The sequence below is a fragment of the Euphorbia lathyris genome, chromosome 9 (assembly GCF_963576675.1).
Source record: "Euphorbia lathyris chromosome 9, ddEupLath1.1, whole genome shotgun sequence".
Classification (NCBI taxonomy): domain Eukaryota; kingdom Viridiplantae; phylum Streptophyta; class Magnoliopsida; order Malpighiales; family Euphorbiaceae; genus Euphorbia; species Euphorbia lathyris.
Window position 1 is genome coordinate 44,692,119 of NC_088918.1, and position 21,171 is coordinate 44,713,289.

The 21,171-nt window shown below is 36.6% G+C and overlaps 1 protein-coding gene across 1 annotated transcript; it reads left to right on the forward strand.

Moving 5' to 3' along the window:
* Positions 1-1,726: 1,726 nt before the first annotated feature.
* On the forward strand, positions 1,727-4,614 carry LOC136206684 (protein SCARECROW). The gene is made up of 2 exons (XM_065997828.1): positions 1,727-3,811; positions 3,950-4,614. Exons 1-2 carry the CDS (start codon positions 2,172-2,174, stop codon positions 4,425-4,427), a joined length of 2,118 nt encoding a protein of 705 aa, XP_065853900.1. The 5' UTR covers positions 1,727-2,171; the 3' UTR covers positions 4,428-4,614.
* The last annotated feature ends 16,557 nt before the right edge of the window (positions 4,615-21,171 follow it).

Consider the following 21,171-nt stretch of genomic DNA (forward strand, 5'->3'; position numbering starts at 1 on the left):
AGGGTGATCACAGCACAAACCAAATATATTAAATATTTGCTTATTGATGCAAATTTGCAGAATGCAGAAGCAACCTATTCACCACTTCCATCCGGATATCAAAATCACGAGACAACAAAACTTGTTGAGTTTCCTGACCAATACAGAAGATCGATACGAAGACTCTTATATCTTGGATTCACCAGACGAGCTATTTGTTTCTCTACACAACTCAGTCAATATGTGTCTGAACCATGTCAACCTCATACGGATGCAACTTTACATGTAATGAGGTACTTGACGGGAACTATTAGTCGAGGTGTTTTTTTATCCAATACAAGATTTATTGCATATCACCAGTTATTGTGATGCGGATAGGGCTGTGTGCAAATGATCTAAAAGATCAACTACCAGCTACTATGTCTTTATTGGTAAATTTATGATTTCATAGAAAAGTAAGAAACAAACAATAGTCAATACATCATCAACTGAGGCCGAATACAGGAGCATAGCCACTATAACTCGAGAAGTAAAATGGGTGTGCTTTATACTTAGAGAATTTAAAGTACATTTTACTTTGCCAATCCTTTTATTATGTGATAATAGCTCTGCAACAGCAATTGCAACAAACCCCATAGACCACGAATGGTTCTTAACAACACCATATGTTTCTATTAACAAACCCCATCGACCATTCAATAACAACACCATATGTTTCAACAATAGAGCAACTTGCATATTTTTTCACTAATGCTATGAGTGGTACAATGCTTGCAACTTTTCTGTCAAAATTTGGTATCATCGACTTCACAATACAAATAGTTAACCAACATTAGTTAGTTGTAGTCATTAGTTAGTTGTAGTCAGTTAACTATTATGGCTAGTTGATTGTTATCCATTTGCGTATAAAAGCAACTTGTATCCAATAAATTCAATTAACTAAATTCATCTATTCTTTAACTTGTAATTGTTTTGTTTCTATCCTTTAGCTTGTAATTGTTTTGTTCCCATGAATAATACATTTCTTTACTTAAAAAATTGAAGTGGTATATTTAAAAAAGGATAAGGTGCAAAAATACCTTCAATATTTATGCTCATGAGCAATTTGAAATGATGTAATTTTATCCGTAACATTGACAAGTTGGATCAATATCAGATATTATTGTAAAACACAAATATTTTTGTTCCTTATTATGCACCAATTGCATATCAGTTAGTTAAAAAAAATCATATTTTATGTGGTTTAATAATAGAATTAGAGGTTATTAATTCGGTAAAATATTTTGAATTTTTTTGTCGAACTTGTAAAATAGATAGTATATTTTTAATTTTTTTTCTACGTCTAATCATATGTTTATGATATGTCAATATTGAGTGATAAAATGACTCACATGTGAAATATAGATGACAGGATTAATGACCAAAAATACACTTTGATGAATTATTTTTAAAATTGATTCAACATGACAATATTAGGGATAAAATATTAGAAAAAAAAAGATTTTTACTGCTAATAATAGAGATAAAATTATGATGTTAGTGATAAAATTATTCCTAACAGTAACAGTAAATACTAGAGGTATGTGGTTTTTTTTACATCTTCTCTTAAAAACAAGAAAGGGGGAAAGAGGAGGAGGTAATTAATAAGCGTGGATAGGATAGGAGGTGAAAGTTAGAGAAGGGTAATTAATGAAAATAGAGAAGGAAGAAAGGACACAATAAAAGAGAAGAGACGGGAAGGTCGAGAGGATGAATGAACAAGTCAAACGAGCAACGACGAATGTCTCTTCTCTTCTCTTCTCAGGATAGATAGATAGGAGGCTCATGGCGAGCCTTTCTTAGTATTTAAAAAATGAAGCCTTTATTATTATTAAGAAGCACATGTATACATGTACATGGTTTCTCTTCTCTTCTCTTCTCTTGATAAACGACGCTTAGCTAACAGCCATCAGCGTAAATATAAGTCTCTTCTTCGATTGTAGTTCCTCCTGTCATTGGAGGTCGTGTGTGTTCTGTCTCAATCTTCACACCGTTTTCTGCTTTGGATATGCTCTCCTCCTCTTTTTCAATATATCAGTGGTAGCAGTTGCAGCTACAGCTATGAACCTTTCTTTTTTCTTTTCTTTTTTTAAACTAGTATGTATGAAGAAGATCAACTATCAAACCATTTCTTCTGTTTTGTTCAGATTTGAATGAGAAGAAAAGCAAACATGGTCAGGAAAAGGATGGCATGTGAAATGATGGAGGTGCAACCACCTCCTGCAAACCAGAGGACTTTTCGTAGAATCACTTCTTTACCTGATGATACTGCTTCTTCTTCTTCTTCTTTGACTATTAACCCTAACCCGGATCCGAATCCGAATCCGAATCCATACCCTTTGCTCAACTACTCCACTATCACAACAACAATGTTACCTTCTTCCACAAACATGACGTCACCCGGGTCTGCGTCTATGTCTTTGTGTGGTATAGGACCATCCAATGACAACCTTGCATCACTTCATCCACAGCCCCAACTCCCAGCCGTCTGTGGCTTTTCTGGTCTTCCCTTATTTCCCTCTCAGGCTCAAAGAAATCGCAACCTTCCCACTATGGAAGACCCCTCCGCCACCGCCTGGATTGATGCTATTATTAAGGACCTGATCCACACCTCTACTAACGTCTCTATTCCTCAGCTTATCCAAAATGTCAGGGAGATTATTTTCCCTTGTAATCCTGCTCTTGCTTCTCTTTTGGAGTACAGGCTCCGATCTCTAGCCGACCCTCTACCTAATAGCAGGAAGGAACCGCTGCCCTTGAGGGACTATGCCAATAATAATAATATTAATATTAATAATCAAGCCCCCAGCTCTTCTGGATTAACTCTAAACGTTGCTACTTTCCCATCATTACCGGATTCTACCGCAGTAGCTCCTTGTGTCGTTAATCCATATTCCTCCGACTGGGTATCGACGCCGGCACTCATTTGCCAAGGTAACAATCTACAGCAGCAACAAGGAAGCCCCTCCTCTACTTCTATTACACCACCACCACCACCACCGCCTCTAGCATTGAACCAAGGGCAACCTGAACAGGAAAAATCGTCATCGGTGGAAACAGAACAAGTAGCTTCTACTCCGAGAGAGAAAAAAGAAGAATTGAGGCAGCAGAAGAGAGACGAACAAGGCTTGCACCTCTTAACCTTACTTCTCCAATGCGCAGAGGCAGTCTCGGCGGATAATTTCCAAGAGGCCAACAAGATGCTGCTAGAGATTTCAGAGCTCTCAACGCCTTACGGGACATCAGCGCAGAGGGTGGCTGCGTATTTCTCGGAAGCAATGTCAGCTAGGCTAGTTAATTCATGCTTAGGAATATACGCAACCTTGCCATCAATGCCTCTGAATCATACCCAAAAAATGGCTTCTGCGTTTCAGGTATTCAATGGAATAAGCCCTTTTGTCAAGTTCTCCCATTTCACGGCAAATCAGGCGATACAAGAAGCGTTCGAGAGTGAAGACAGGGTGCACATAGTAGATCTGGATATCATGCAAGGGTTACAGTGGCCGGGCCTATTTCATATCCTGGCATCTAGGCACGGTGGACCCCCTTATGTGCGGTTGACGGGGCTTGGAACCTCCATTGAAGCTCTGGAAGCTACTGGCAAACGTCTGTCAGATTTTGCCCAGAAACTGGGCCTACCTTTTGAGTTCTTTCCGGTGGCCGATAAAGTTGGAAACTTGGATCCGGAAAAGTTAAATATCAGCAAGAGGGAGGCTGTCGCCGTTCATTGGTTACAGCACTCCCTCTACGACGTCACAGGCTCCGATACCAACACCCTCTGGCTATTGCAGAGGTAATAACACAACACAAGATCCCATGAAAATCTCCTTTTTATTCTTAACTTGATAGTATTTTTCATTGATGTAATGATGTTATATTGTCTTTTTAGATATATTTTATGTTATGGGTTTAATTAATGGATGTAAAGCAGGTTGGCACCAAAAGTGGTAACAGTGGTGGAGCAGGACCTGAGCCATGCTGGGTCGTTCTTAGGAAGGTTTGTGGAGGCGATTCACTATTACTCAGCGCTATTCGACTCACTTGGGGCGAGTTATGGGGAGGAGAGTGAGGAAAGGCATGTGGTGGAGCAGCAGCTGCTTTCAAGAGAGATTAGGAACGTACTGGCAGTCGGGGGCCCTTCGAGGAGTGGTGAAGTGAAGTTCCATAACTGGAGGGAGAAGCTAAGACAATCTGGTTTTAAGGGCGTTTCACTTGCTGGAAATGCTGCTACTCAGGCTACTTTGCTTCTCGGCATGTTCCCCTCAGATGGTTATACTTTAGTAGAAGATAATGGAACTCTTAAGCTTGGTTGGAAGGATCTATGTTTGCTAACAGCATCGGCTTGGCGCCCCTTTCAACCCACAACCATTCATCACTATCCCCATCACCATCGCTTCGCCACTGCCTAGAACAACTATGCAAATCTTTATTTAAATACTTTCCTTCTTTCTTTCTTTTTTATTATCTTTCTCACATTACATGCTTGTTTGATTTAGCATGCATGTAAAGGAGGAGAAAAATCAAATATTTTATTTCTTTCATTTCCATTCTCATTCTCATTCATGAAGCATAATTAAAGAGACAAACTTTATAGGATGAACAGAACCAGAAAGTAATATTAAGATATGAGACAAAGATATGAGGTTGAGAAGCTACCTAGAGTGTTGTACTCATATGTCCTTTTACTTAATCACGTGAATTTTCCTTTCCCTTTTTTCAACTCATCCAATAATACATTACTTACATGCTACCTCTTCTAAAATTAACAATTGAGAAAATTAATAACATAAAAACCTTCATCTTTCTATATAAGATTTATTTACACTAATAGATTTACAAAATGAATTGTTTTAGTGGACATCCATTTAATGCGGTGAACATCTGTAAATTATTCATAATATTTCTCATTGGATGTCCATCCATGCGAATAAGACACTACTTCATTAAAAAATTTAGGCTTAAAGCATCTTTTGGCCTTTGACCTATCCAAAATTTGTGCATTCGGCCCCTGATCTATTATTTGATCACATTTGGCCCCTGACCTATCAAATTAGATAAAATTCAACCTATATTGAATGGAAAATTAACTTTGTTAGAAAATTAACAACAATCACCAATACAAAAACGACACATGACACATAAATAAAATTAATTTTCAACTAGAGATGACAATAGTAACTATTTTACATAGTAAAAAAAATCCTAAAAACTTTTCTAGTGTTCCGATAGAGTAAAAATTAATTTTATTTATGTATCATGTGTCATTTTTGTATTTGTTATTGCCGTTTCAACACAGTTAATTTTTCATTCAATATGGGTTGGATTTTATCTAATTTGATAGGTTAGGGGCCAAATATGACCAAATAATAGATCAGGGGCCAAATGCACAAATTTTGGATAGGTCAGGGGTCAAAAAGTGCTTTAAGCCAAAAATTTATCAAGTAAAATCTACTGGGACAAAACCAATGATTAAGGAAAAAAGTATACTGTTTACTCCATATATTCGCAATATTATTGAAAATATTTAAAATGACGAATTCCAATACCATAAATTAGACCTGTTGATATGGGATAAAATGACTAGACCTAGGCAAAGGTCCGGCCGAATCAATCATATGGCCTAAACCAAAAGCCCATATTAAAGTAAGCTAAAGGAGTTGGGTTGTACAACTAACCACAAGCTTCAACAGGAATATACCTGACTTAACACGTGGACCAATGGGTGCTTCGGACCTCAAAGGTACGCCTCTATTCCCTATATCACGCCATATATTACAGAATGACATAAAGGGAAAGGAGTTTGAAGCCAACCAGAAGTCTACACGTGGAAAGGCGCTTGACTGAACCTAATCAGGAGCTGACACGTGTAAAGTACATTACACTTTGGGTATGTAATCATTTATAAATAGTTTTAGAAACAGAGCTCTAAGTACATTCACTATTCACATTTCTCTCGTTAACTGCTTTTAAGTTAATACTTACACTCCTAAGTATCTTATTGGACTTAAGCATCAGAAAGGGGACGCCGAATTTCGGCCCCTCCCTGACTGTTTGCTGTTGATTCATGTCATCGGAAGACAGATCGAAAAGTGTTGTTCATATTTGAAGACATCAATTGGTGTGGTGAGCGTGGAGGATTTTCGTGCAAATGACTCAACTACACAACTTTGTGGTTCAACCAGTTCTCCAGAAAACTGCGGACATTCCAAGCACTTCGGCTCCATCTAATCGTGGCCTGGTTGATTCTACCAATAATCCATTGGAACCGTTGCACATTTCTCCGGCTCTAGATCAGATGATTGATGTTTGTTTGGGATCCTTAAACTATGAGCAATGTCGGTTTATGGATGGTCTTACAAAACAGCTGATTTACAACATTAGATCCGTCCAGGAGTCCATGAACATTCCCAGAGTAGAGCACGCAACTCAAATGGAAGTCATGCGAGTTAAACCGAAGGAGGCAAGAGAGGCTAGTAGGTATGGGGATAGACATGGATCAATAACTTGTTCTACAAGACACCATGACATCCGGACTTGTCCAAAGAATAGAGGACTCTCATAGGAATTTCATCATGAAGTGATCCATGGAAGATTGAAGGTAAGGCATGTCAGTCCTGTATACCGAAGGCGTTATCATTCACATTCACCTTTTAAGTAGATTCCAAAGACTGAAAGTTCTAGATCTCCAAAACGACATAGAGGCATTCGTCATGATTCCACGGAATCATTGATTCATCGCTATGAAGCAAACGAAAAAGGACAGAAGGTCTCTAGATCTCCAGATCGAAGGAGTCAAAGGACAAAGCTTGGACCAAAGGTGGATGAGACAAGGTCCTTGAAAGAAGAGGTGTACAAAAGGAGCTTCATCATGCGATGAAGGATGAGGGGTTAGAATAAAGGATGTCAGAGACTAACGATGAACTCATGCTTAACAAGTTCAGATTACCAATTGAAAGTTAGGATGAAAGAGAGTGGAGATGAAGAGAAACCTTGAATTAGATAAACTTGACTTGAAAACAAAACATGAATTAACAAACTAATGTCAAAGCTTGCTTAACTAAACTAATAAAGGAACAAAAATAGTAAACTAAAGTAAGGAAACACGAAATATAAGTTAACGTACGTAAAAATGCAAAGTAAAACTAAGTTATGACTATGCTAATCTAAGAACTAATCTAACTAATGATATCAATTACATTGTAAAAGCTACTATTTATAGTGATTGTTGGGCCCTTGTGAGATAGAATCTAGTTCCAATGGAATCAGAGGCAAACTAACTTTGCTATTTTGAACAGAAGTTAAGCTTAATGTGGACTTGTACATTTAGGCTGTGCAACTAGGTGCAACCTCTACGTGTCTTAATTAAGTATGCTATTGAGTATGTTAGACAAAATCACAAGATATATAATTTAGGGTAAATTCTAAAAAAAACCCATGTGGTTTGATGTTATTCCAAAAAAACTCTTGTGGTTTGTTATTACAAAAAAAAGGACTGTGGTTTGCGCCGTTACCCAAAAAATAGAAATTGGCTTAACACCGTTAAAGTGCTGACGTGGCACAGGGGTAAAACGGGAAATTCGAATTTTTATTTTATTTTTTTTATTTTTTTCCCTCTTCTTCTTCTTCTTCTTCTTCTTCTTCTCTCTTCTTCTTCTTCTTCTTCTTCTTCTTTCTTCTTCTTCTCCCCTCCTCCATTCTTCTTCTTCTTCTTCTTCATCCCTCTTCTTCTTTCTTTTTTTTTCTTTTTTTTTAAGTTTCGGAAATTTCCAGATTTCCGGAAATTTCCCAGAAATCTGGAAAATTTCCAGATTTTCAAAAATCTGTCCAGATTGAAAATTCTGAACAGATATCTCGTCGAACCTCCGACTGAAAATTCTTGAAAATCCCCTGGCACCCCTTCCTCCTCCGACTCCGATTCTCGTCGAACCTCCACACCAAAAACGCAGCAATCCATCAAATAAGAAATACATTTACACTAATTCCTTATTACCAAAAACGCAGCAATCCCCTGGCACCCCTTCCTCCTCCTCCTCCGATTCTCGTCGAACCTCCACACCAAAAATGCAGCAATCCTAAATTATAGAAAACTTGCAATCCGGTACCAACTTCAGCTTGATTCAACCCATCCATTCCCCTCTCCAGAACTTTCATCGCCTCACTTCTCAATCTTTCCCCAATTTCTTTAACCCAATTGAGCGCACATGCTCAAGATCTCGCAATGAAGCTGCGCTGCCTTGGCTAGATCCAGCTTCTCAGGGTCTGTTTCTGATGCTGAGATCAGATCACGGAGCTTCTTAGACAGTCGAAGAGCACGGATGGTGTGTTGCAAAAGTTCAGTAGTGCAATGGAGATTACAAAGCTGGAGTGTTTTGGATTGGATAGATTTGTGAGGTTCAGAGAGTTCAAGTCGTGTACGACGCACAGATTTCTGGAATCCAGAGAAGAGATGAAGGAGAAGAAGAAGGAGGAGAAGAAGGAGGAGAGAGAGGAGAAGAAAAAGAAAAAGAAAAGGAGGAGGAGAGGAAGAAGAAGAAAAAGAAAAAGAAAAAAGAAAAAGAAAAATTAAAAAAAAAATTAAAAAAAAATATTTTTCCAACTCTACCCCTTGCCACGTCAGCACTTTTAACGGTGTTAAGTCATTTTCCGTTTTTCGGGTAACGGTGAAACCACAGTCCTTTTTTATTGTAAAAACAAACCACAAGGGTTTTTTTGGAACAACATCAAACCACAGGGTTTTTTTTTGGAATTTACCCTATAATTTATGCACAGAACCCTACTAAACTCAACATTCCCGATTGTGCATGGGATGGAAAAGCTCCCTAAGTCTTTGAGCTTAGGCGGGAGTTTGTCCATGATTATCGCGGAGCATTCCTCCGTAAGCGCTATCATTTTATTTTGTTCTAACTTCCTCTTTTTGGCAAGGATTTCTTTAAGAAACTTCGCATAAGTGGGCATTTGTTCTAACGCCTCCGTGAATGGAATGTTAATATGAAGTTTCTTAAAAATCTGTAAAAACTTACCATATTGGTATCCAATTTTTCTTTCTTTAATCTTTGTGGGAATGGGAGCTTCGGTACATAAGCTCTAATTGGATCACTAGGACTTTTATTATTATCCGAAAAATTTAAAATTTTTGGGTCTGAACCGGGGTTGCTTACCTCTTCCGGTTCGTTACTTACCTTTGGAGCGGTTGGTATCGCCTTTGAAACCGGTGGTTCCAAACCCTTACCACTTCGGAGCGTGATCGCTTAGATAGACTCCCAATTCTTTGGTCGTGGGTTTTGTTCGATGTTGGTCGGGAGAGACCCTTGTTGTCTCTATTGTTGTTGGCGATTTAATTGGGCCACTTGGTGCCCCAAATCCTTGCAAAACACTTCATTATCAGCAAGATGGGAAGATATTTCTTTAAGAAGATTGATTACTGTAGGGTCTTACGTGTTGTTAGGAGTTTGAGAGTGTCGGCCTCCTTGGGCATTTGGGGATTGACCCAACCCGTGCTCCTTGTATTCATTGTTAAATCCGGATGGGGGCTTCAACATGTTTTGGTTGTTGCCATATGACAAATTTGGGTGTTGGTGTTGAGGCCTCCATTCATTGTTATTATTATTACGGTGGTGATAAGCATTTGAATTATGGTAGGAGTTATAGTTAGAATTATACCTTGGCTTCCCTCCCACATAACTTACACATTCGGCATCGCTGGCAAAAGGACTTCCGGCTTGGTAATCTTGATCGTGATGGTCGTCACCGCAATAAGAGCACATCAGGACTTGTGCTGAATTTTTAAGGCTCATTTGCGCCATCAAAGCGTGTAACTTTTTTTTCATCTCGGCCATGGAAAATTTTGGAGCCTCATCCTCCACATCAAATGTTTGATGTCGCGAGGGTCCGGCAAGCCGATCCTCTTGCCATTGGACGCTTTTTTTAGCTAACTCGTTAATAAGCTCATAAGCCTCGCTTGCCGACTTCCTAAACAAATCCCCTTATGCAGCAGAATCCACAGTTGCACGATTAGTAGGAGTTAGACCATGATAGAATGTACTTACAAGATCATGATTGGGGATGTCATGGTGGGGGCAATTTCGGAGCAACTTTCGGAACCTAGCCCAAACTGAGTGAAGGGCCTCGTATTCGAGTTGCTGACAAGATGTGATGTCATTCCTCAACTTAACCGTCTTGGATGGTGTGAAGTAATAGGAAAGGAACTCCTTCTCAAGCTCGTTCTGTGATGTGATTGATCTAGCTTCCAAAGATCGCAACCATAAACTTGGCCTGTCAAAGAAAAAGGAAAAAGCTTTAGACGCACAACCTCAATCGAAACACCATTTTGCCGAGAAGTATCAGCACACATAAAAAATTTATCAAGGTGTTCGTTAGGGTTCTCATGAAGTTCTCCTCCGAATTGTCCGAGTTGTTGGATCAATTGGATTATGCTTGTCTTGATCTCATATGTGTTGGCCGGAATGGTGGGGGCGATAATTCCATTGCGATTTTGTGGTCTATGTGGAGCTAGAATCTCCATCATCGTTCTTGTGTCGTTGCCTCCTCCATTTCAGATGTTGTTCACGGGTTGGTTGGGCTGCCTTTGGTTGTTCTCGGGTTGGTTGGTTTCGTTGTTGATGTTGGCTATCTTTTCTTTCCGAATCCTACAAAGAGTACGTTCAATTTCAAGATCAATAGGAACAAGAATACCACTCCGAGATCGGGTGAGCATAAACTAAAGAAAATAAATAAATAAGAAGATATGAACAAAAAGAATGTTGTTAGTAAAAGAGTATATATAAACAATTTATATAAAAAGAATGCTTAGACTAACAATAAAACGTTTTTCTCTAATATTCCAAGAAAATATAAATCCCCGATAACGGCGATAAAAACTTGATGAGCGCCTCTAGTTGAGCGGTAAGTTATGTGTGATGTGTTACGGTTATGATCTTTCTACGTGCCTTGACTTTACTAGAAACTATATAAGGGCAAGTGTACCCCATCATTATCAAGTAATAAATTCGGTTAAGACCGAGTATCGAATCCACGGGATTTATACCTACAAGTATTAAACTACTCGGTTCTATACGTTACCTAAGCGGTGAATACTTTAGACTTCAGTTGGCTGACAACTATAAACTACTCCTAAACTATGGGTGAGACAATTTTCATGTATTTCAAGTCCTTTTGAAGTGCCATGGATAATGATAAGTTATAACATATGACAAACAATTCGAATCATATACGATTAATAATTTACTCTTGCAAAGACGACTATCTATAGACCGAACAACTCCATGAGGTTCTTAGGTCATGATTTCCCCTTAAGGCGACTCTAATTCTTAGGATCAGAAATAGGGCCCTTAACTTCCGAAGCTCGTCAATTCCTACGATTTTCGGATTGTCAACTCCGGTAAGGCAACACCTATGTGATTCCTAATAGATTTCAGAGCTCATAAGCGACCTACACAATAATCAATTATAAGTATCAAAGCAAGCAATAAAGAATAACACGTATAGTGAAACTGAAATTGTAAATCATATGTTATAAATGTGGAACGCGTAAATATGGAATACAACCAAGCCTAGTACATAGAAAGAGTACAAGCTAATTAACAAGTAGAAAGAGAAGAAGAATCGGCCCTTAAAACTAGCTAACCGGACTCAAAGCCGTCTCTTAGGACTTGGAGGTGGAAGTCTCGAGCTTGGTGAATACGGATGGAACGTAACTTCGGCGGAGTAACTAGAGGATTATACAAGCTCTCAAGGTGTAAGGAACTTTAGTACATGGAAAATTGAATTTGATAGAGTTTTATTACACAAAAATCTCTATGCCTAAATGAGTGCTAAACACTCCTATTTATACACATCAAGCTTGGGGACATAATCGTAATTACATAAGCCTTTGGACAATTCACACTTCTTCAGTTGATTTTTCAGGCCACGCTCCGCGTAAAATCAGTTTTCCTACTTCGTTGCAGATTTCACACTTCCATAGACTGGATCCCCAAGGTGTTGACTAGGCCACGCTCCGCGTAGACCAGGGCAAGCTCCGCGTGGTTGAGGTCTTGGAACTTATCACTGAATTATCACCCTTGCACACTCCACGTGTTTCCTGTTCTGAAAGTTTGTCAATTGATTCACACCACTCCACGCTCCGCGTAGACTGAAGTACGCTCTGCGTGGACTGCATTGACCTGGGCACAAAGATAAGGTTGACTGCCGTAATTCAGTGGGCACTGTGTAGTGACGTGGCACGCTCCGTGTGGATTGGGTTAAAGTTTGGCTCTTTCTTCCTTTGTTCTTCATTTCTTGTGTGTTCATCCTGAACCTGCAAAATACGACTACGAACACCGAAATTACTTGCTGCTTTATTTTTCTAAAAATTTGATAAAAAAGTAATGAGAATTATTAAAAGTATGACTTTTATTATTATTTCGCTATTTGTTTAAAACACACTTATTTTTTTAATTAAACTTAATTATTAGCTCAAAATAAACTATAAATCACGCTAAAAAGATAGGGACAAAACGTCCCTATCACCGAACCAGGGTAAATTGTTGCACAACATTTTTCTTAACCCCTACTTCTGATTCAACCATATTGCTTGGTATGTGATTTAGGTGCTAGTATTAATCTAATGCCTTTATCAGTTTTTAGGAAGCTCAGATTGGGAGAGCCAAAGCCTACCAATATGACGCTCCAATTGGCTGATAGATCACTTGCCCGACCAAAGGGGGTAGTGGAGGACGTCTTAGTGAAGGTGGACAAATTCATCTTCCCCACCGACTTTGTAGTGCTCGATATGGCGGAAGGCGACTCGGTATCGATCCTCCTAGGTAGACCATTTCTTGAAACCGGAAGAACTCTTATAGATGTTCATGAAGGTAAACTTATACTTCTATTGCAAGATGAAGAGGTAGTATTCAATATCTACAACTCCATGAAATTTCTCTCTAACACCATGGAAGATTGTAATTTTTTAAACTCTTTAGACACTATTGATGTGTTTGTTGAAGATTTGTATGATAGGTGTCCCGAGGAGGCCTCTTCGGGTCCTATTGGTAATGAGCACGTGGATGAGGAGCCTGTTGGGGTTTAGTGTCCTATAGACAATTGTTCTAGGATATAAACCTACTGTAAATGAATTGTTCTTTATGTCATTTGTTTTAATAAGATATGGTTTCATAACTGTATAAAGGCAACTACTTTTAAAGAACTAAATAAGTCTAAATAAAAGGAAATCCCTAAGTTTATTTAAAGTGATTATAAAGTGTTCATACAAGCATGAAGTGAGACAAAACATTATAATAAACTAATAAACTTAAAACCACCCCTAGTCAAGTGATATGTTTTCAATAGGGATTGACATAACACTGTTGAGACTTGCATGTAACAATGTTTTCTGTCGAGACATAGAGCTGATCTCACAAGCTTCAGATATGTAGATATCTGGACAGTTACATGGATCCAGTGAAAGAGTTCATTAGGATTGGAGACCCGACTTGAGATAACAGGATGGATAGATTTATCCTTGTCACCTGTTCATCTCATTGGTATTAATATGTATAAGTAATCCTCAGACTCAAAGGAATGTTAATTAGTGATTATGGATTATGGAATGTGATGCTTTGATCCTGTTCTAACACGATCCATAACAGGGATGACTTTGGGGTGTGTTCGGCAGACGTTGGGTATCATAGGAAGCAATTGCAGGGTAGTTAACATTGGATTGAGCATTTGTCACTCCTGATAAATAGGAGATACGTCCAAGGATCGGTTGTGGAAGACTTGACTCTAAATCCTTGCAAGGTGATAACTTAAGACTTGAAATGGAGATTTCACTTAACCTATCTATTCGGAGTTAACTCGGCCTGTACAAGTAAAACGAACGTCTCGCTATATGTGACTTGACATAATCCATAGTCATAAGATTCTGTTCAAGGATGTAGTTGATAAAGGATCGAATTATGCTGTAACTAATACGGAAAGGTCAACGACGGAATCAACCTGTCTTCTTATAGCTTTGGGGGAATCTTTCGGATCTGCCAATCACAGTTCGCGCACTTATTCCGTTATACAAAGATTGAATGTAATTTTGAGAAATTAATTTAATGGTTGTATACGGCTAGAAGCAATAAGAACCTAATGGGTCACACATAAGACTTGGAACCCAAAAGAGGAATGGATGTTAATTAATTGATGGAAGCCCAACTAAGTCCACCAAGGCCCATTTAAGGAGGGGAGCGATTTTTATGTGTTGTGACACATAAGGAATTAATTTAATTTTAACAAATTGTAATTAGATTATAATTGTGAATTAAATTAATTATAGGATAATTAAGTTAGGAGGTTTATTAAGATTAAATTGATTCTAATTATTATCCTATTAAATAAGTTAATATTATCTTTATATATTTAGATATAATTAAAGATAATAATAACAAGAGTATTATTCCGAATATAACTCTTAATAGGTAACCTAATTCTATCTAACTAGGGTTTAGATACAAGAGGTTATTTATACCCCTCCCATTGTAAATTTCGGCCAAGGCTAGTCTATCCCGTAGACTAAGATTTTCGACCCCTACAGTAGAGGACGAAATTCCACCGCTTGCTTCCATTCGATTGATTTTATCTCTTCCTCTTTCTCATTGATCTTGTGTTGATTTATTAGAGGCAATCTCCTTTGGTTTCTATTCATTGGTTGTATTCTAATCATTTACTTGTTTGATTGTTTGCTTTGATATTGTTCGTGAAACTCGGGATTAAGAGTTATGGGCACTTCGTTTGCATGTGTAGATAGATCGTCAATAAAGGTATTTCATTTCTATCCATCCTTATATGAAATAACGATTAACGGATCTTGGGAAAAGGGAAATAGATAAAATAGGTAAAAAATTTATGTTTCCGCTGCGCCTACGTTTTCCTATTTCCCTTCAGAGCCACTAAACAAGCCCTTTAAATACTCCTTCAAAATAGAGCAATGTTTATGGGCAAAGAACCAGTTTGAGGGTTTGGACCGGGATAGTAAAGCAAAACCAAAGTCCCCTCTAGAAGAGCCCCCGACTTTGGAACTTAAACCTTTGCCCCCTAATTTAAAATATGTTTTTTTTGCAACCTTCTAACTTCTTACCGCTTGTTATATCTTCTCTCTTGACAGAGGACATGGAGGAAGCATTGCTTGTGGTGTTGCAAAAATACAAGGGCGCATTTGCATGGACTATTCACGACATCAAGGGAATTAGCCCCACCATTTGCACACACCACATCTTTATGGAGGACGAGGTCAAACCCTCCATGCAACCACAACGACGACTCAACCCCAATATGAAAGAGGTAGTGAAAGCAGAGGTAATCAAACTCCTCGATGGAGGTATAATCTTTCCTATCTCTGATAGTCAATGGGCAAGTTCGGTTCAATGTGTTCCTAAAAAGGGGGTGATAAGCCCAAAATATACCTAAAATACCATTAATAATTACGTTAGTTTTGTATGAAAATCATGTTAATTATATTCATTCAGAATACTTTTACATCTATATTTGTTTCTATTATGCAAGGTACTTAATTATTTGGTTAAATCCAAATAGGAGCTAAAACGGAGCAAAAACGAGAAAAAAACATAAGTTACGAGCTAAAAGTACGCGCAATTCAGAAGACCGATACAAGGAGACGAGAAACAGTCGAGGATCGGGAATAAACACCCGTGTCGCGACCGAGATTCCCATATCTCGATCGCGACACGCGTCCCTCAGCCTCGAAAATGAACGTCTGTCAGCAAAGTCTCCTACACCCCATGTCGCGACTGAGATTTTAGAATCTCGGTAGCAGCAACGAAGATTCCAGCACACATTTTACATGTGTTAATTTCCAAATGACGCGTTTTTTAATCCGGATAAATAGATGAAGAAGTTCAAAGTTCAATGTTGGTTCAATGTTGATTATTTCAATATTGTTATGTTGGTTGTTCTAGTTCATAGTTTTGTTACACAAACTTGTTATAAAGCTACAAGTTTGTGTAAATAGTTTAAGATACAATATTTAGTTATTATAGTTGTCGTTTACAGTTCAAGTTTTGTTCGAAGATGAGTTTGCATTTTGGTAGTGGATCCGTTGATCTCTATTCTGAGATTCAGCGAGAAGAATTAGTGGCTGAAGCGCCCCAGGGTCTGACAAACCTACGATGTTTGAGGAAAGGATTGACAACCCGAAACTCAAATTAGTTAAAATGCTATCCATGTTTCTTCTTCTCTGTTAACTTGATTCGATTCATAATCATTTAATAAGATATCTTTTCAATGCAATATATTCTTATGTTGTTACTTTGATGTTATTCTGACAAAATGATTTTCGAAGTAAGGTTCTGGTGTTTTCATTAAAACGTAGATATTTCATATAATTACAAGGAAACTTTGTTGAACACTTAAATGAATTAGGATTGATGGATGATATGATCGGTAACTCGGCTTATTAGACATAAAACACCAATTTGATTAAGGCAGCGATCTTGCCCGATCGTAGGAAGATCGTCTGCAGTTCGAAGCCCGTTAATTGCGTTAATCGATAAATTGTTACATCTTAATAATGTGATCAAAGTTATAAGTTGTTTTCTTGCTTTGTGTAAACAAGTCCCGAATTCTACTTTAACCTAAACTTAATTTCTACATATTGCAATCTTAACTATAACCAAAATTAGGATTAGAAACCAATTTAAACCATTTTAAACCATTAACGTTTTCCTATAAACTTCAAAAAAGATGAATGTAATCAGGACAATAAATTCTAATCAAATTATCATACGTTCCCTGTGGGATCGATATTTTATTACTACAAGCAAAACTGTGCACTTGCGGAATTCGCCTAACAAGTTTTTGGCACCGTTGCCGGGGAACGGTGTTGATATTTGATTTTTATTGTTTTATTTTATTCTGAATCTTGGTTTATAGATTTATGATTTATGTATTTATTTATTTGAGGATGGTCATTAGGACTAAATCCTCATTGTTATTTAACGTTTGCATTAAGATTGTTTGCAGATAAACAGAAAAAAAATCCGAGTTTTCTCAAAGAAGATAAAGTGGAGATTTGATCATCAGTACAAATTCACCGCAGGAGTTTACAGAAAAGAAATTCGGCTAGCAGATACAACAGAAGGGAATGAAATTTTTTCAAGAAAATTGCATATCAGGTTCCGCAACTGCAGTGTCAGGAACATGACAAATGGTTTTACCAAAAATTTGTTTTTATCTCTTCCCAAACACCTTTACCTCTTTTCTATACACTTAACCCTTCACCAAAACATCATTTCTCTTTGTAAAATAATTATTCAATTCCTACACAAAACCAAATAATTTCTTCTTTTATCATATAATTTCCTTAAACACCTATATTTATCTCTCTAAAGAAGAACAGAATCATCACCAACAAGTTTGGCGCCGGTTGATCGATATATCTTCTCAGACAGATACATCAGAAAGTGGAATGAGAAATACAGTGATTGAAATTATCTTATCTGCCAGGAAGGAATTGTCTACTTCTACCATAGTTTCAACAGTTTCAGTTCATGCGCGTAGTTCTTGTTCGTGCACAAAACTAGAAGTTCGGGCATTCAACCGGAATCAATAGATCCTTAAATTGAGAAAACATAAAAAAAAATCTTTTTCCAGGTAAGTTAAAATGGACGGGACCATCATTTAAAACCGGTCCTTGATTTTGTCCATAATTTTGATTCTCCTTGAGAATTCTTAAGGATTATCACATTTTTAGTTTTTAGTTTTTCGTATTTTAATCTTTACATTTCATTTTAGTTTAATCTATACATTAATCTTTAGTTTAGAAAATAATAGTTAGATTAGAAATAATTTTGTTGTCATTGAAAGATATTCAAAATATGTTATGTATCTTAAATATTTGTAATTGATTAGGAAAGTGTCTTTAGATTTTTAAAAAATCTCAATTGAATAAAAATTGAGAGAAATTACAATAAACTTAAATTTCTGCTCATGTAGAGATTTTTAAAATCTCAACTGAGATTTTTGTTTTTTGAGTTTGATGAATTTCTGCTCATACAGAGATTATTAAAATCTCAATTGAGATTTTTGATTTTTCAGCCTTGTAGGAGTTTCTGTTTGTGCAGAGATTTTGATAATCTCAAATGAGATTTTTGTTTTCAATGCCTTATAGATATTCTGCTCATGCAGAGATTAGGGAGGACCAACGCAAAGCATTCCTTGCCAAGGGGCAAGGCGTGTCACGATCGATATTCCGAATTCTCGACCGCGACACGCGTGTTTTGAAAAAAATATATAAATAAATAAATAAATAAAAATAAACAATTTCCTCTCTATGTATTTAATTTCTAATTTTTGACTTTATTCACCAAAAAGCACAAAAGACATCTTTTCCTTTCTCAATAATCATGACTTTTGGTTTGAAACCGACAAATTAAAAACTTGACATATTTTTCAACATTACAATTTTAATTCTCAAAATTTCTGAAATCCCTATTTGTTTTAATTCATCCGTTTTTAAAAAAAAATTTCTTTTACAGTAATGTTGTGGATTCTTCACAAGTTTTAATAAAAGATTTGATATCTACTTCCCGTTCAAAGAACAAGAAAATTGGATATGAGAATTTTATTAGTTGTATCTTAGCACGATTTCCGTTCCTTGGAACGAGAATGAACGTTTCCCCGTCCTTAATTTCGAGTTCTTGGAGAACAAAAGATTTGTCGAACATAAATACTAACTTTTAGTCCAATGTATACATCTTAAAATTAAGTTGATAAAAAGGAAGATACAAACATCATAAGTAGTATCAAACACAACATTATGCCCAAAATAAGTATAGCTAATTTTGAAAAAGGCATCACCGCCATTTTGATGAGTTTTCACTCTGTAATGGAGATGATACGGTGAATCGTTTTTCAAAGTTTTGCTGAATTTATAAACCTTATACGGTGTCTATTTAGTATAGGGCATGTTAATGGAGATGCATATTGCTTTGACATTTATATATTTAGGAGATGAGAGATATAATGTTCTGTTAATATAATGCAAAATTAGATTACTGCTAGGGAAACTTCTACTAAGCAACAATCATTTACTATTAAATATGCGATGTCAAGGAACTCCTTTCAATAAATATGTTAAGTTATTTTGCTTGTAAATTTTTTATTACTTTCAACTTGATAGTAAAGTAGATAATATTTATGTTTTATTGAATGTATAAATTCTGTTGATTGATCTCTATTTGTATTGTTGTCCATTTTGCATTACTATAGCTGTAATTGATTCTTACCTTCTCTATAGTTATATATAGAATCACATTCCCCACATATGTTTCTAGAATAATATTTTCATCTGTTTCTGTACATAAGTTTTTACTTCTTGTTTACACATCTTTCAATTTTTGTGGTTGTATATATATGTTCCAATTAATAAATATCATCTTTTTATGAAATATTTAGTTTAAGGGAAGCCCTTATGGCTAACCTTTTAATTAATTTTCAGTTTTGATTTTAAGTTTTTCAGGTATTACAAATCATTAAAGGAACATTAGTGCAAGAAGAAATAAATTTAGCAAGTTACAAATGTCAGAAAATGGAAATTTTGGCCTACAGAATGAAAATCTCTACCGAGATTTTCAATATCTCTGGACGAACAACGAGCAGAAGGTTTGAGGTTGGGATTTATTTGTTCATTTTGGATTACATCTTCAAGGGTTTCGTGGTAGATTAACATTGGGATGCTTTTTGACAATTAAGTCCATGCTTCTGTTTCAATCAATAAGCAAGTTCCTTTTGGTCATTTGATTACGGGTTTTTGTTTTGGATGCTACGGGTATTATGGAGCAGTTTTCAATCACTTACTCATAATTATTTTCTGATGTTGGATTATACAGCACTTTTACGAGTCAATTTAGTGGTTATCCAATGTCCGCTTACAATTAGATCTTACGAGACTAGGACGACTAGTTTATTTGCAAGTTCGGGTGTTGGTACTTCGAGTTAACATGGAAAGGGTATTCAAGAGGATGGTAATGAGGAAGCGAGTTTTGGCGAGGATGAAGAAAGGCATGAAGATGAGGACCCACGTGAAGACGCCGGGGATAAAATATATGAAGTTGTGGGTTGACAACAAGTTTTGGATCACGTATACGGTTATTAGAGCCATTCCTACAACGAGCACACAACAAAGTTTTGGCGCAAATAAGCACCAACAATAGACAAATAAACTTAAGAATCGATGAGGTAGATGACCACATCTATAATTTGAGGAAGGAACATAAATCCACTCGTCGTCGGTCATTATCATATTTCCGCCGCCAAGGAGTCGAGTCGACACGATCTCCATATTTTTACTTACGGATTTTCCTTCACATTCAGATTTTATCTTTCCTTACTTTTTAGTATCTTTCTATTTTCATTTTCATATTTTATGTTTTTTTGTTTCATACTCATTTATTTCGTTTTATACTTTCGTACTCCATCTTTTATGATTTATCAATTTTTGCACAATGAGGAAATTGTCCAATTTAAGTGTGGGAGGAGATAGTTCATTTATCTTATTTTGAGTACGAATGTTTGTCATATTATTTTTGCACACACATTTTTACCTACGTAAAAGTAATAATAATACATGTTACATATGCTAAAAATAATAATAATACATGTCTCGAGTAAATGTATATAAGTAATAAATTCTTTATTTCGATTTTTCTTTTATATTATGTCAATGCATGATAAATGTACACTTCTTATTTCTATTTTCAATTAGGTTTATATGCATTAATCAAACTAACACTTTTTGCTCGGTTTGATTCCGTCTTACTTTAAATAAATCAATTGAAGTTTTTAGGGAAACTTTAGCCATAATACATGTTGATTTAAGTCAATATAGGATGAATGTAGTATTTTCTTTCCCATATTAATTTTTTTTTATTAAACTCATATTTAATTAAGTAATCATATTTTTAACTTTTGGCTACGATTGCGACCACTCATGTCATAGTCGAGGTATGAAAGGGAAGAAAAAATAGTAAAACGGTACTTTTGGCCACGGTTGCGACCACCCTTATCACGATCGAGGTATGAAAGGAACATTAAAAAGAAAAGCAAATTAAACGTGTCTAAGTTTAAAGTCACGGTTGCGTCCACCCATGGCAT

Excerpts from the sequence above, each read along its gene's own strand:
- LOC136206684 (XM_065997828.1), top strand. The coding sequence starts at position 2,172 with ATGAGAAGAAAAGCAAACATGGTCAGGAAAAGGATGGCATGTGAAATG. Across the intron at positions 3,812-3,949 it reads ACCCTCTGGCTATTGCAGAG|GTTGGCACCAAAAGTGGTAA; the intron begins GTAATAACACAA and ends GATGTAAAGCAG.